Source organism: Branchiostoma belcheri, unplaced genomic scaffold (genome assembly GCF_001625305.1).
Source record: "Branchiostoma belcheri isolate BF01 breed outbred unplaced genomic scaffold, Haploidv18h27 scaffold32, whole genome shotgun sequence".
NCBI classification, from domain to species: Eukaryota; Metazoa; Chordata; class Leptocardii; order Amphioxiformes; family Branchiostomatidae; genus Branchiostoma; species Branchiostoma belcheri.
The window spans coordinates 2,491,736-2,509,388 of record NW_017803932.1 but is presented as its reverse complement, the minus strand read 5'-3'; the positions used below and the strand labels follow the sequence as shown (position 1 = coordinate 2,509,388).

Here is a 17,653-nt window from a genome sequence, read left to right as displayed (position 1 = left end):
TCACTGCACTTCCTACAGAGGAAATGCAGATAGCATCTGTATTGCTACTAGCTCAGATGGCATTAATTTGGTTTGAATCATTTCTGTAAGCTACAGGCATTAGATGGGCTGTGAGTTCCAGTACTCCAGCAGAATGTACTGCGCCTGTAACAAACCTGGATTTTTCATGATTTGCTCAATGTTGCATCAGAATTTAGGCTATTACAGATAATGTCTTTCCTGACACAACATTAGAAAACTATACATGGAAAATCATCCTTAAATACAACCTTAAACGAGACGTTCTGCCAAGTTCTATGTACATTATACATTACGGGTTTCAGGGCTCTGCTGACATGCTGGCTGAACCATCTGGACTTACTGAGCATGTGGCAAGGGGGTAACTAACGTCAATTCTCATAATAGCTGGGTATCCTAAGACTGCCATATTTAAAAAAAAGGTTATCCAGACTTTCTTACAGTTGGAATTATCAGAGCTGATATTATATCTTTTGACTTTCAGTTAAGCTTTACCCAATGAAATTAACTTGATTATTTGCACTGAAAACCCATGCTCTCTTAGTATACAAAAAAAAAGCAGCATGGGGACTGTCCATGAAAATACAGTAATACTGTTACGGCTGATATAATACTTGCTGTAACGCATGAACTGCCACAACAAGACAACCCATGGCAATACAATATTGCTTGAGACTTAATTATTTTGTCCAGCCCCTGAATGGCTTGTACATGTACCTTCTAAAGCATATGCAAGGCTCTATTCCTGCTTCGCTCCATGCAAATTCAATTTACCCATTACTGACGGCCCATTATCAGGACCTACATGTATAATCTGTGCCCAGATCCTGAGGGCAGCCGGCACTCACTTTCATGTGCTGACATTGTCCGGAAAATTGCCAAACTCCCAGACACAACGGCAACAGGAAAGTGATATGATGTCATACCTCAGAAACTGCAGTACCTTGGAAATTCTACAAACACTGAGTGATAGCGACAGAGCTCACTCTAACATACACAAGTTGTAATGCCAGTGTCAACTCTGATGTGACCTAATTACAGGAAGAGCCAGCCTGTCTGTAGCTTTTGTAATGGAACTCCCAAGTGGCCTCATTTAGCAATGGGGATGACTTTTCAGTAATGACCACAGACTTAGAGCTTTTTAGGAACCGTGCCAGACCTATTGAGTTTCCATCTCATGTTTGTTTGACCAGCACCTTCACTACAAAGTCATACACTCAACATTTTGGCAATGCCTCAGGGGCAAACCTAATAGTAGAATATAGTGTAGTATCAGTCTGCAAGAATTCTAGGAATTTCACTGGAATTTGTGTAATGTCCACAGGAATGTGTCAGGCTCTTGTGTCAACTGGCAAATTGTCGTGATTTTGCTGTTGTTTATAGTTTAAGTGATGATTGACATCATAATATGTATATTGTGCAAATTACAACATAATTTGCATAATCAATGAGGGAATTGCATTATAGTACCAAACTGGCAAATGACAGGAACTTGACATTTGCATTATTTGGAAGTTAATTAACCACAGCCATATCACATAAAAGATTCATTAACGGATAAATACCACTAAATGATTAAATAAAAACTGTTGCCATAAGAGCATTATAGCTATATCTGCAAAAACATAAGGGAAAATTAGCAAAGTTTCTGTAAAAAAATGTAACATCTAACTTGGTGCAACAGCTACAGATTCAGCACCAAGGAGAACCACAGTCCTTTAACAACTGTTTTAGGCAGTTTTGCATAACTTTTAACCCACTTTAAGATGTAATACCATATACAAACATGTGTATATACACATATGTTATAACACATATACAAGTACAAGTTGCATAACATCAGACTCATAGTGAAATAAAGACTAAGCTTTAACTTCCAACACTTAGATAGAGAATTGGGACTTACCCCAAATTTTTGGTGGACTCCATCAACCTTGTTCACGGAATGGACCCGTCTACTCTTGGAACGTGACGTCAGAGACACGTGACCGTAGTAGCGGGTCATACGTGCCAGATAACTTGTGTCTCCCCCGTGTCTGTTCAGGGTAGGTCTAAGGGCTCTTATGTAGACCGCCTCCTTAACTCCTCTTGCAAAGAAGTCCGATTCAGAATCAAGGATTTTAACCCCTTCTAGAGATACTGAATGTCCTGGAGACTCAATGTGAATATGTTGTGAGACTTCTGAGTTTACAGAACTAGGACATTGATGTTCCAGGAATCTCGTTTTTAATGCACATTCTCAGACTCATAGGTTTGATCCACTCAAACCACAAAGACCTACAGTCTTTTCCACAGATTTAGTGTGGTGGGTTCTCAAACATGCTCGAGGCGTGGCTGTCCTTAAACACGGGATATCCATCTTACACCTGAGAGGCTATCCCTAACCAATGCTAGGCACTCATTTTCACTTGAGTCGAGTGTGGAAATTGGTGTAAAGTGCCTTTCCCAAGGGCACAACACTGGGGCCTGCTAGGGATTTCAAGCGAAGCCAACAACCCTTAAACCAACAACCCTTAAACCACCATGCCACCCAAGTCCCTGAACAGAGTAATTTGAAACACAGAATTATATACTTACATGTAAACGTACATACACAGTTACACACAGAAAGTGTTAAGTAATAACTAGGAGATAATATCAACTTCACTTCTAATTTAAGCCTGTCTCTCCAACTTTTCCTCATAAAACCTGAGATCTGACGAGAGTAACTCGACATTTAATGTGGCATAGGAATTACATGTTGGACAGGACATGAGCAATATTCAGAAATACATTTGTGGCTCTATAAATATTCATGTTCCATTAGAAGGCACTGAAGCATGAAAACAGGAGGAATAATAGGAATGAACTGAAGCAAAATCAATTCTTTCCAAATGTGCACACTTCAGACGTGTGTGAGGCTTTAATGTGAATGGTATTATCCAGTTGGTAAATCAATGGATATATGGTTTTCCATACAAAACTTGAGCTGCCAACATTTTGGTAGTAACTTAAAGTCTAAAATGACTCTACTCATTCAAAACCGCATCATTCTAATTTGTATATTCTGTAAGTATAATATACTCCAAAGTTTTTATTGTACAAGATTGTCAAAATTGTAAATGTTGGTATAATACAGTTTTTCCTGCAGAGCCAATTTGTCTGGTATGCTTCCTTGAATAATCCAACCATCACTGAGTACTACTACTGACCCATCTGCTATCTTCCTGAAGACTATAATAAGACTTCAGCCACTCTCTACATGCTTGAGACCACACTCTTGATGACTACTCTATCTCCAGATATTAATGTTCTGTAGCAAACTGAGTATCAAAATCAGTGGCAGGTAACTGTTCTCTAGCTGTGGATAAAAATCTACCCGGGAGAACAATTTTGATGCTGTTTACAGGTCACATCATAGTGATGAGGTGCCTAATTTTGTCAATGTTATCATTCCAACAAAACAACAGGGTGACCGTTTATACATAATGTAGTATGTGGCTATGTAAAAGGTAAGAAACCAAGGATTATTTCTTTTACAACCAAAGTGGCAAAGGTACCAGGCCATATATTCCACTATAATTCATGTATTGGCATGAAGCAGACAGAAATTGTGGCTTGCAATTTAATCAGGTATACAGATAAGACCGTCAAAAATTTGAAGTTGGAAGTTACAGTCACTGTAACAACCAGTCTTAAGGGTACATATCACTGCCAAGAGAAATGATGAATAGAATGCAAAATTGCTGCTCAGGTTCAACGACCACAGATTCAAAATATTTTGCAATCCAAAAATTTACATTCCTGGCAAAATTGCTTCAGTGCAGAGGGGCGTAATAAACTGTTTACAGCATCCATTCCTGCAGGCACATTTTTGTGTGATGATTCATATACATGCCATGGATAATTTCTGTACATAGGTTTTGCAAAAACTGATTCCTGACCCCAATTTCCTGGTGAGCAATGTTTTTTCCTGTTGAGGTGCAAATCTGGAGCTTAACGATGGGTTTCATTTCAATACTGTATATATTCCCATTAATAAACTGCTTATCAATGTCCAGTAGGGTTCATATGTATGAGACTGACTTGATTAAAAAAAACAATTTCCAGTATGAAACCTCAGATTCAGCTTCATCCTTTGGATATCTCTCATTACAGATTTTATGATTCTCAAACTTAAACATATTTAGCCAGATTTCTTTTTTCTTTACATTTCTGACAGTTTGAAGTGTCAAAATTGCAATTTTGCACACATTAAACCCAAAATCTAATCCCACTACATTATCAAACACTAAGCAACCAATCAGCCCATTGAAAATCAAGGGGCCATGATCCTATTCACTTCTTAAGGAATGATCATCCATCAATAGATTAAAGATTAATGCATCATAAATACCTGAATGGGGTCCATGTGATGGATTGTGTCTCATGGGGATGTCGTCTATGAAATTAACTTTGTGTGGCCTAATATAACACATCAATTTCTGACAGAAACACTGCATAATAATTGTTACTTAGGAACACAACTAACGATATGCTACATTACACAGTGTCTAAAAAGTGCTGTAACAGTGAGCTACGTGTATACTTTACCAGATGAACAGTGGAATATACATTTACACTGCTCAAAATACAATCTGCATTAAAAAAAATATGCAGATAATTTCACATCAAGTTTGAGATGTGCAGGTATTTCTGATGTTTATCTGCAAGTGAGTTTCTTTAAAAAAAAACATCAAGACATCTAAAATTGTGTAGCAGCTACAGATTCAGTACCAAGGAGAACAACAGTCCTTTGATAACTAGATTTGTAGGCAGTTTTGCATAACTTTTAGCCAAGTAACACATCAGTTCAAAGTGCTGAAGTACAAGTTGCATAAGATCAGCAGATTCCTAGGTTTTTATCCACTAATTTATAAATGACCTGTAGTCTTTTAAGTCGATGTACTGGGTGGGTATGCCTACAAAAGTGTATGTGAATTTTTGTTGCTGCTGTCCTGACTGTTACCACCTGTAAAATGCCAAAGAAAAATTTTAGAATGGTTTGTCGAATTTTGTGATTCATACATTCGTACTATCACCCTTGTGACCTATCACTACCTGATAACAAGGACAGTCATGTGACGGTCATGAGACAACATTCTATATCAGGACAGGGCGTGGCAGTGGCCTACATGTGGTAATGACAGGGTTTTATGACATCCAGTCTGCAAATACACAAACTTCAACCAACCCGTTTCAATGCGGGTTTCTGAACTTCTTGGTAACAGTGCGGCAACAATCGTCGTAGGTCAAAGTACCACTTTGATGTCGTAGGATTTTCAAGCAGGCTGTGACAGAACCAACTGCGGACAAGGATCTGAGACAGATGTTTCTGTGATAAGACAGGTACTAGTAATAGCAAACTGGCATGTTCATTACTCATGCTCTTCTTCTCCCTAAACTCTAAAGCTTACACATCTTTGATCAGAATGCACTTTCTTCATTTTTCTAATTTATATCTAATCAAAGATACATTGCTAATTGTATGTATCCTATAGATAAAAAATCACTATCATAACTACAGTAACTGTTACAATCAAAGACGGTACATAAAAACTGTCAGTGAGTTTCATCCTCAACCAAACGACAACAACACTGTGACGGGTATAAATATTCATAACTGAAGAACATTAGACAGCCACAGCTCTCTGTATGTCTGCGATTATCTTTTTGTTTTTAACTGTGCATGCAAATCCTGGCTTTGTACTACAACTGTGAATCTTTAAAGACACTTCTCAAGCCAGCTCAAAGGGTAACAGTCGACCCGCCGCCTACGCATGTCTCTTTCATGGTGCTATTGGGGCAATGAAATATTGGCTGTACTAACCGGCCAAATTCAGCCTTTGAGAGAAAACCGACACAATGAACCCAATCTACACGTAATAGTACAGCCAAATACCAGCTATAATAATAAATTTTACAAGAGGCAGAGATCCGGAGGGCTCTCCAGATGTGACATTTATAGGTAATTATCCAGGGAATAGAGCACATAAATCAGGTGTGGCCAACTATCCAGCTGTTACAAAGGGATTTCAGCTCCTGAATTGGCCAGCAAATACCAGACTGTAGGCCACAACAATTTAATTGGTTGGTTCTCTCACAATTCTCTTTGTAACATTTGAGCAAGGAACAATGTGAAACAGATTAGGATTGGGAGAAAACATGCATCAGATCCTTTTCACTGAAACTGTGTACACCAAGATACAGGCTTTGTTTTCATGTTGATATTTCAAGCTAGCATCCCCTTAATTTTGTAAAATCCAAGGAAATAACTTGGTGAGGCCTAAACAAAGCATATTTTCTTAGAAAATGTTTAAATTAAACAGAATAATTGTCTGGTTACTACATGTATATTAAGTTCCTGTGGGACATTAGTGTAGAGAACTGGGATCCACAGCTGAGATGGTACAGATTAAGTGTGGAGTTGCTCGTTGACACTGCACATCAGGATAGAACAGCCCCATTTGCACTGACTTGCTGATTTATGAGAACTTGCCAAATGGCCCCGTAACACTTGAAGGGTGAGTATCGTTACAATCTATACTTCCTGTGTTTTTGTTCCAGTGCCCACCAGCTGTCAGCTCTAGGGCTTAGAATGTCCACATTAGGTGTAGAAATAATATACGTGTGCTAACAAAAGGGATTAGAAATGTTCCTGTTAGAAGCATAGCCACAAGCTTGATATATTGTCAACAATGTTGTATTGTATTATGTACGTATCTGAAAGAGTGTCATGTGAGCATTACACTGTTACTATATACATGTACAATTTGGGGTGCCAAACATGGGAGGGGCTGCATCCGGTCCATCTTCCTCCCATCCTTGACAGGCTATTTATCTGTCAGTTATTTATGTCTCTAGATTTGATGGATTGATTTCCTAACAGAGGGATCAAGTGATGGCTGCAGTTAGCATTTTTCTACACTATATAATAATAATCACACATATTGTGGCACAGTATGTGTGAACACCGTCCAGCAATAACGAGCACTGTAACATACATTGTGGGTAATAGCAGGAGATCTTGGGGCTTGTTATGAGCTAAAAGCTTCCCTTGAGATAGCTGAATCTGTCATCATGGCATACCGTCAAATCAGCTGGAGGTCCTGGCATAGAGTAGTCTCAAGAGAATACCTGCCAACAACCACAGTCATTTTTGTCTAACGTATACAGAATTATTGGGCTATAAAAAGTATAAAGTTACATTATCTTCTTTGTCATTGTCAATAAGGCAAATTGATAGAGGTTCGTCCACTGAGCTCAATCTAAGTCATTCACATGTTTTTATTTTGCTATTACTGCCTTCTTGGACAGAGATTATAGCCATGAATATTGTTTCCTGAATTCCTGTAGTGACATCTTATTTATTTTTAGGAAGGTACGACGTTACTTAATATACATTACAGAGATGCTGAAAATTAAGTACTATGATGATAAGAAAGTGATGCTGAGTATTCTGCAGCACAATGCTGTTATTGATGGAATACATGTATCTGGGAATCATATACTTCCTTTAGGAATCTAAAGTATGAAATTTAGTGAAGAGTGTGTGATATTCCTCTAGATTACACAAAAATTGAAATATAGTTGCAGGGAAACTGTGGACCTAGTCTGGGCAAGCAGCCTGCATCTGTAATAGTAGGAAATAAAAATATTGACACTATGATCTGATGGTGACAATCACGCCTTCTTTACTACATGTAGTACTGTGGCTCTAAGCCTTGTTTTGCTTGTAATTTTTGTACCGCATGCAGCTTACAGCTAGTACTTTTCTTAATCAACATGCCTGATCTAATAATCATAGAGTTATTTGAGTCTAGTAACCCTCCTTTCACTACCCTCTTTAATTTTCTGATAATTAAATTGTGACCAAGGTCCCATGGATACTTTCCAAACAATTGCCGTCCCAGTATCCACAGGACGGTATGAGACAGGAAGCCTTCCATAAACACTCAGATGTAAGAGGAATGGTGACAAGAGCCGCAGTAGGTTTAACCGGCTTTCAACTGGGTCAGTCATGGAATAAATTCTGCAGTCAGCACGGCAGCAGTGAGACCAGAATACTTGGCACACGGGTATTCAAGTCTGGCTTCTGCTGGGCAAAGTTAATGGGAATCTTTGTGTCCATCAATCATCATACAGTAATGTTGCAGGAGTGGAAAGCTCCTCAACTCCATGGATAATGTTCCAATCCCCTAGGCTGTGTTGGGCATTGTTGCCAAACACGTATCTACCCAGATATATCTGATTTAATTGGATTCCTAGCTCCTCCCCCATGCCTTGTGGACAATGACAGATGGTTAAGATGGTCTTGAAATTAATATACAAGAGTGACACCATCATGCTGGGGGAATATCAGTCAAAGCAGTTATCATCAAGAGTCAGGACCTTCTGATCACTCGTTCCTATCTACATCTCCTGCTGATATTATAACAAATACTGGGACATTTCACCAAAATCTACAAAGAAAAGTTACGGACCTTAATTTCTTTTTGTTATACCATGTATGTGTTAGCATAATTGCATATACTTGTCTATTGATTTATTACATAATAATACATGTTTTTGGATTTATCAGGACTTCACTCGTGTAACCTGTATCTTGCTATTTTTTGTCTGACCTCCTCTTTAATGACAGTCACTACAACCCGACCAGCAGGCTGATTTTATCATTTCATCATGATAGTCACTAAACAAAGTCAACAAACGAAAACAGAAACAAAGACTTTTTACTACAGACCTACCCCAGCTTGTGCCTGAAGCACATGATCAGATGCCAGTATGTAGGTACTGCTGGCTGAAATGTATGTCATTCATCATGAAATGCTCAGACAGTCTAATAGATTTTAAGTTTATACTGTGCCTGGGGATAAGACTTAGATAACCAAAATTTATTGACTGACTGTATAAAAGTGACATGTGTAAGCCATCATCAATCATTCTTTATATTGCATATTAATTTTGTAATACATTCTATGAACTGCCAAGAGAACTTTCCATGTACATTTAATTTACTGTTACCAGTGTTTTGTAAACACTTTATATACTTCAATCCAAAATCCTGCCAACGACTTGAGAATAAAGAATTCCCAATACCAAATTCAAAGACCCATTTTTGCATCTATCATAATTGAATGTTGAATATAGAGATGTCCATTAGATTTTAGGCATTGTTTCCAACAATAACATCTATATGCAGTTCACAAATAAGCTTCCAGCTGGGCTCCAAACCCGTATCACTTCTTCTTGGACCTTAATCCTTCCTCTGCCACCCCAAAGTCATGACCATATATCAGGATTGCCAGAACAAAAGATACAAAAACCATAGCATAAGAAGTTGCTAGGGGTCAATAATCAATCTTGTCCTACATTTTGCAGGTACTGAACCATATCTTAACATTCAAATCTTCTCACTGACTAAGAAAATAATGCACCTTCTCTATCATGGTAGTACTAGATATAGGGAGTAAAATATTAAATACCTGTGATGCGTTCCATACATGATTTCAAGTCGAGCCTGCAGAACATGGAAAATGGAGAGACAGTTAATTGCTAGTTTATTCCCAGCTCAACGCTAGTACATAGAACTGCTATCATAAGTGATCAATGAAGTTGTTCCCCCTAGGTTGGTACGGCCTTGCTGTGAAAGTTATTTGTCTCCGTGCATGGTACCCAGCGGCATTGGGCCTGGGTCAGCTCCATACGGAATTGCAGCCCAACGGATTACCAAGCAGGTTGTTTATTGAGCTGGGTGTCTGTTTGGAGTGTTCGTCTAAGACTTGCACACATGTACAATGTATATTGATATCTATTCATTGACAAGTCTTTCCTTTCAGTAGGGTTTAATTACCTTGTATACGGAGGGGGTTTTGTTTGGTGTTTTTTGTGAGTTTGCTTGTAGTGCACATGCGAGGCATGTTGGAGCAAGGAGGCTTAAACCTCCTTGGTTGGCGGCACTGATAGTAAATTAGATCAAAGGTCCTATGAAGATCTCAGAAAAGACTATCTCATTTCGTATCTTAGATTCCCTGCTATATGCATGTCTGTAGAAAATTAGACAGAATCAGCATGAATAAAAGAAAAAAATTCATAAAACATTTAAATAGAAGTAAGTATTTCACAGAGGTCTTATTATCTTGTTTCTAGTGTACCAAGTAGATCTTGGGGTGAATGGACAACAATGGCTCTCAACCAACTCCCAAACCTCTCACTGGAGTGCAGGAGGCTGACAGCACTACAATTGTACCCCTCTCATGCCAAGCCCTCTCAAGCAATGGCCCTGGCATATCAGACTGCCAAATAGATATTCTCCCTCCTGTATGGAGGGAAAGTCGTGGTAACCGACCAATCACATTGCCACTTGACTGTATGCAACAATCTGGTTGGCTGAAAACTTTCCTCTCAACAACAAGAAGCAGTCTGAGTATCCAATGAAGGCAGCAGGAAGGACAGATTGCAGGCTGGTATGTGCCAGGGTCGTTGCTACTAGTAGAGATACACAAGTGGCTGGCCTGGCATGAGGTTATGGGATGACTCAGACATGACTTTGCATTTTGTCAGGACTACAAGGTAATGACTTTCTAGCCATAGACCAAATTAGGAGGGATCCTGTGATGGATGAAAGGTTTAGCTGAGATTCCCCTCATGTTTTCAGTGTCCTGATGAGTATCATCTATCATGACCAGGAAAGTGATAGGGTACCTGAGCTCTAATCTCCCTCTCACAACTCTGCCATCTAGTAACAAGTGATGATGCTACCTTTTAACAGCTACTCTTCACGTGAGTAACCGAGCATGCAGGAGAAGGATGTGTTACATGACGTCAAGACCCGAGCCTAATGCTCATCCATCAACTCATCCACCCTTGGATTGCAAACTCTCTAGAGTTCTAAGCCTGATTAATGGCTCCATATTTGGGGAAATATCATGCAGCTTTATCTCCACCTTACATCTCAGGTCGTGACTGGTTGGAATCGAAGTGATTTTGTAGCGAGAGGAAAGAGTTCATTTCTCACACTGCTGACAGAAAGACTCTTGAAAGCTTGCATGTAAAGTGTGTCTAAAATATATACATATATATGGTTGTGAATTACTGTGTGATATTTCAAATATAATGAGAGAAGGGAGGTGAAGAGTGGGAAAATTACATATAAATCCTAGCCTGACCTGACATGTTGCATCTTGCATTTATGTCATACTAAACCAATGCTAAATGTCATACTATTTCAATGCTATTGTAATGTGACAGAAGTTAAAAAATTCGCTCTCACCAATAACTATTCAAATGTCTGAATCTGTTACACTGTATACAAATATTTAAAAGCAGCGCACACAAAGTGTGTTCCAATTATTCAGCTCAATTATTCTTTCAAAGCCAGATTGTGATAACCCAAAATACCTCCAGGTATAGAATACCTGTATCAAACATTATCATGGCCCAGGTGTGACAGAAATAGCACTTATCTACTCTCAGCTCTTTGTACTTGAACTACATGACACTGTTCAGTACTTGAGAAACAGGTTCTGACTGGGAAATGGATGAAATGAGTGGTCTGGCCATGGCACAGGACCTGTTTAAAGATTACTGGATCAGCATATGGCTCTGTAACATGTGTCTTTATCATAAGAGGTAGATATCAGTAGCAGTCAGGCTTGAAGGACACAGGAAGTACATGAGGAAAATTTCCAGCCCCTCAGTAATAGATCTTTTACAGTTATCTAAAGAGAGCCACGGAAAACACTTAAAACCATGCAGAAGTGATGGTGCAAGAAATACTATTATGTGCACCATTTGGTTTGCATCAATGACATTTTCCTGTATCTGTAATTCATGTCGTCTGACTCCTACCTTTCAGTTTGAAGTTGTCATGCTTATTGTGTTGTAGTCTACTTCTTGCCTTGTAAGAGGAGTGTGAAAAATGAAGGTTCATCTGTGTTGGTATAGAGTAAAAAAGTCAATTTTTACTTCATCCTTTTTCCTAGCACAACAAGAAATTGGACATGTCAGACTTGCGGGAAGTATTTTGGGTTTTCGCCAATCTTTTGGCACTGTGGCAGGGAGTACATGGTGTAATTCGATCGAGAAATATACCACTAGCTGAATTCTTCCACATACTGCCCTGCCGTGCCATCCATGCCTAATGGCTTGACCTCCATGTTTGACCTATCAATCAACTGTCAAAATCGCCTCCCACCCACCATGCACCACCACCAAAGCTATTAGGTCAAGCAGAGATGCAAAACCCACTAGACAGCCACCCAAAACAATACATACTTTCATACCCATACCTAAACAGCTGTTCTATGAAACAAAGAAAAAATTGGGTCTCTCCATGGTGCTGAATTTATCCTCCGCCATTGCAGGAAGGTCATCTTTAGGTACATCACAACATATCCTAAACCACTTAGTGACTTCAGCTTCAAGGTTCATCTGTGTTGGTAGAATTCATTCCAAAGCAAGGTTAATCTGGAATTCCCAATGCAATGAAAAAAATGGGACTTTGGAGATAAACAAACCTCAGCAACCTGTCACCAATCTTTACTCAGTTTTCATACCCCAAAAGTGTTTGTATTTTGAACAGCACCTAGCGTTCAATATGAGGTTATAAATGGTTATCTGTAGGTTCCTGCAATAACCCTGCTTCCATTTTCTTCCTGGTTAAGTGGCAGTGGGAAGTGCAGAGATCCGCCGTACGGAACAGCAATGTTGCATTTGCGACTATTGCTGGGGAGATTAGATAAGGTGCATTCAACTTATCATGCAAAAAAACTTTCCTGATACTACAATCGTTATGGGACCTCTCAGCCTCCCTGATGCAAATATTTTTTGACCTTGGCATTGTATGTGGTAAACACATCAGCTTCTGTACTTCTAATTCCTTCCCAGATTCTGAGTCCTTTGACCTACTGTCATTCTGCTTGTCAATCCTTTCCCCACTTGAGTGTTGTCAACCTGGACTCTGTCTGAACAAACAGAATACACAAAACCCACAGCTCAGTCACCCCAAACAATACATGTACATCCGGACCAAAGTAGCAATGAATATCCTTGACTGATATACAGCATGACTTGTACAATGTCTGACTTGCTTCTGGCAGGTGATATCAAATGCAAGATCTAGAGGAGCTGTATGGATTGCTCACATCAATTATTCATTTCCCTTCCTGGAACAGCACCAACCCAGGGTTCTTGACAGTCTCCAGCCTCTTAAGAGTTTTATTAAAAGCTTTGGGCACCCACTAGCACAGTCTACCAATGAAATAAAGCTTTCTTGTGCCATCATGACACAACAATACTTATTAAAATATCTGAACTATGATAACTATAATTACACTTTTAATGAAAGTATTAAGGATGATAAAAATGATATTTTGGACTGCATGAAGCTTTGGACTGCATGGAAACTCTAACTGATATAGGTAAAAGATAGCTCATTTAGATGAACAGCTAATGCAGAATGTAAGACTGCTATCAAAAGTCTTGTATCTAGTACATAATATTACACTCTGTACAAACCTGCATTCTATTATGATTAAGTATATAAATGTGCCTCATACATTAATTATAAAGAAGCATAATCTGTCTTGAAATGAACAAAGATCGATAGACAGGATTATTGTGAAACATGGGATCTTAAGGAATGAAACAAGCATTATTTTCATCTTCCTAATAGATTTAAATGCACAGACTACAAGTACTGGGTTCAAATCTTTTTCAATAAGCAGCTTCAAGCCAGATTTATCAGTTAAAGTCTCCCTTAATAATGACGGTGAGAGACATTTTTACTGCTTTATTCACCATTTTAGTTTTAAATCCCATTCATAATGCTGATGCACTTCTCATTTCCACGATGGAAGTATTGCTTCCACTTGATTTAGAGGGGTTTGAGATGGTATGTCAGGGTTCAAGGATACAGCTGCAGGAGTGTATGAAACATAAATCATGGTGTAATAAGTTTGACCAGTTTGACCATCCAACCGTATGAATGATACGGTAACACATTCTATGATGTAATTTATGAACGCGAACTATATATTTTGGGAAGTTTGAAATCTCTGATTTCTTGTTTTGCAGTTGAACTGCCTTTCTGATGAAATGAATGTCCTAAAATATATGTATACAAAGAATCATTCTATATCATATGTTATTAGTGATGACAGGCAGCATGAAATAGAGGAAAATGGCCAGGGTGAAAAGAAACCAGATTCTATAGTTCCCACAATGCAGTATTATGAGAGCTGGAACCCGGTGCCTTATATATTTGTCAAGGTTAGAGAATTGACGATTCCGCCGGTGGGGACTGTTATCGGTTGACACTCAGAGGCTCCCATAGGGATGCCTACGGAATATGTCATTGGTCTCTCATTTATAAATCCTGAGCTCCCATCAATCCTTTGATCTAATTTAAAACTGAGAATCATCAAAGTTGAAAAGTTCTGAATGTCTTTTAAGCGAATATCAAATTTCCTGTTCATATGTGAGTGAGTGGAGTTGTTCAGCAGAGATGTTAATATGAGCCATTTTGCTTCAATGTGTCACCACTGTATATTGCACTGTTAAATATTCCAATAAGACAAAAAAGGTTTTACCCATTCTACTGTCTGTATCCCTTAACTGGTCCCAGTGTGAAGAGAGCCCCTGGCTATATAGGATGACTAAGTGGACTTACTCTGGCAACAATCAATTTGTTTCTCCTGAACATCCTGATCATATATGCTGACACATCATACATCAACCAATCTCATCTTCACACCCAGGATTAGCCTGTGACTAACCATTACACCGGAGTGAAGCACCAATTTCTCCAATTTCAGTTTGAAGCGAATCCGCAGGAAGGAAGGAAACGACAGATCGATTAGCTTGTGCAGTCTTAGCTGGCTGGGAATTTATGGCAAAGTTCAATATTCATTTAGGGTATGAATAGCTTGACATTTTCCCCTGGACTGACTGATAACCATTATCTAGACATTAGACAAAATAGATTATATTATCTCTCAGACTGAGTATTTTTTGCCATGATAAGTTCTTTAGATGTTTAATAGCTTTTGCAACAATGACCTTTTCAAACTAAAATACTGGACCTATTACTTATATTGACTTTTAGAACTCTGTTCATACCAAATGAAGCCACGTTCATGCTGCTTTCCTTCAAAGCTACATGTACATGTACAGTGCTGAAGACCAAAAAGGAAAAGGACTAAGTATACTATTTGAATAGGTATACCAGTATCATACAATCATACTTACAGTTTGCACATACTAGTGTATGATTAAGAAATGGAACCTGATAATCCTAGCCTACATGTAGCAGGTACAGAATCTGTGGTAACATTCTAAATGCTGTTTTTTTTTTCCAGAACTGAACTGAGAGTGCAACAACTGCAACAGTAAGACACCAGTGAACACTTGGCAGTAAGACACTTGTCAACAACTGGTGGTAACACAGCAGACAACATTTCACAATAAGACACCAGGACAAACCTGTAAGCAAGACACCTGTCATCAACTGGCAGTGAGACATTTGTCAACAAAAGAGAGTAAGACACCTGAGTCAACCACCTATAGTAAGGGACACCTGTCAACAAGAGGCAGTAAAACACCTGTCAACAAGAGGTAGTAAGACACCTGAGTCAACCACTGACAGTAAGTAACCTGTCACATCCCACCTAACAACAGACAGTAAGACTCTGAACAGCTGGCAGAAGTCACCTGTCAGTTGAACCAACTGTACAGCTGCGAGTCTGGCCATGTATGAATGTCATGCCTGAGCAAAGCAACGACTACCGTGTGGTGGTGTTCGGGGCCGCCAGTGTGGGGAAGAGCTCGCTGGTGTGCAGGTTTGTCCACGGGACTTTCTCGGAGAGTTACATCCCCACCGTGGAAGACACCTACCAGCAGGTGATCAGCTGTAACAAGAGCATCTGTACCCTGCAGATTACAGACACTACAGGGAGCCACCAGTTCCCTGCCATGCAGAGGTTATCCATATCCAAGGGCCATGCCTTTATCCTGGTGTACTCCATAACCAGCAAGCAGTCCCTTCTGGAACTCAAACCCATCTTTGACCAGATCTGTCAAATCAAGGGGAACTTGCAAAACATTCCGGTCATGTTGGTCGGGAATAAATGTGACGAAACCGGACAAAGGGAGGTGAACACGGAAGAGGGAACGGCCATTGCCAAATCGTGGAATTGTGCCTTCCTAGAGACATCGGCCAAAACCAATCAGAATGTCACAGAGCTGTTTGAGGAGCTCCTGAAAATGGAGAAGCGCTGGTTCATGAGCCTTAACCTGGAGAACAAGAAGTATCGGAAAATTCACTGCCCCTGTATGTAGCAGAGGAAGGGACGTCAAGTACTTACTGTCTCTACCATTGCTGCCTACAGTTATAAAGATTTATAACACAAGACATCAAACAAAGGGCAGGTCATGTGGCATGAAAGGAAAGGTTGGAAACGGATGGACAGGTTGCAGTGTTAACAAACAAGGACATACTCTCAAAGTACTGGATGTTGCAAATAGAGAGAAAAACACTAAATCTTGAATGTGATTCAAAATCAACCAGTGCATGGGCATGGTCAACTGTGGAAATATTGACACTTTACCTCAATACCATTGTACAGATACAACAAAATCAACAGAAAGGTTGTGGTTAGGACATTTGTGCATGAACGTGGCTATTTGAGAATTTTTTGGGAACAACACGGATATAACGAAACATTTATGTACAGGCCACACTTTTTTACATACCAGTAACAATGTGCATTAGGAAATATCATCTAGAGCTAGAGCTGTCCTGAATGTTAGGACAGAATGTCTTCACATGCTCAAACTAGAGTATGGCACTTTTTCACTTGTATCATGAGTGCTATAAATATATATAATAATGTCTAACTGGACAATTCAAATTGAATGTAACAGTTTTACTACTGTTACAGTTTAGTCAGATTTTTGCAGACATACTGCTAATTGATGTTCAGCTACATGTGGTAGCTTTGTAAGGACATGCTGACAAATTTGTTTACTGCTATATGATTAATGTTAGTGAGGATGTGGCCCAGTGTTGATGACACATGTAGAAATTACACGGTTGTCCCTCTTGGCTGTTGGTGGAGTGTTCCTTCTAGTTCTACTGCAGACTACAAAATGGAGCTGGCTAGCTCATGCCTATTATATTTCCTGACGTGAACTCAAAAGCTAATTTTGATTCCATCACTGTTTGAACTTACTAACTGAACTCCACTCATGCAGGCCTGCAGTGTCATGCCAAGAGACTGATCTTGACTATCAATCACAATTGGCAGTTTAACCAATGAGAAAATGACAATTAGTGGTTCAACCAATGAGAGAGAGTGGCTGTATGTCTGTCAAATATTTGCATCTCCATGTTTATAGTTTAAATTTCTACATTCTGATGGAGGTGAGTGGGGTTATATGGGATCAGTCCATTTCGGCAGTTTACAAGTTATGCAATTCAGATTTGTGACTTTTCACTCTCTCACCTTTTATCAAAGTGAGTAACAATGTCGTTTTTATTTAAATCATACTTCTTGTTCATTCACAAGCTGTAGCTATCTACCTTCCGAGATATAAAATGTCATGCATGTGAGTCCCA

The 17,653-nt window shown here is 39.2% G+C and overlaps 2 protein-coding genes across 3 annotated transcripts in view; one reads left to right on the top strand and one right to left on the bottom strand.

The window, feature by feature from the left end:
• LOC109474974 (GTP-binding protein Di-Ras2-like) overlaps window positions 1-17,645 on the top strand; it is a 26,940-nt gene extending 9,295 nt beyond the window's left edge. Inside the window, exons 1-2 of one of the 2 annotated variants that reach the window (XM_019775475.1) lie at window positions 6,452-6,560; window positions 15,396-17,645. In XM_019775475.1, the coding sequence (XP_019631034.1) occupies window positions 15,790-16,374 (585 nt within the window). In that variant the 5' untranslated portion in view covers window positions 6,452-6,560; window positions 15,396-15,789 and the 3' untranslated portion in view covers window positions 16,375-17,645. Of the gene's footprint in view, window positions 1-6,451; window positions 6,561-15,395 lie in introns of those variants that run through there. The other variant, XM_019775473.1, reaches the window with a different exon arrangement.
• LOC109474972 (tyrosyl-DNA phosphodiesterase 1-like) overlaps window positions 1-17,653 on the bottom strand; it is a 47,555-nt gene that overhangs the window by 25,483 nt on the left and 4,419 nt on the right. Inside the window, 1 exon segment of the mRNA XM_019775471.1 lies at window positions 9,522-9,556. Within this exon segment, the coding sequence (XP_019631030.1) occupies window positions 9,522-9,556 (35 nt within the window).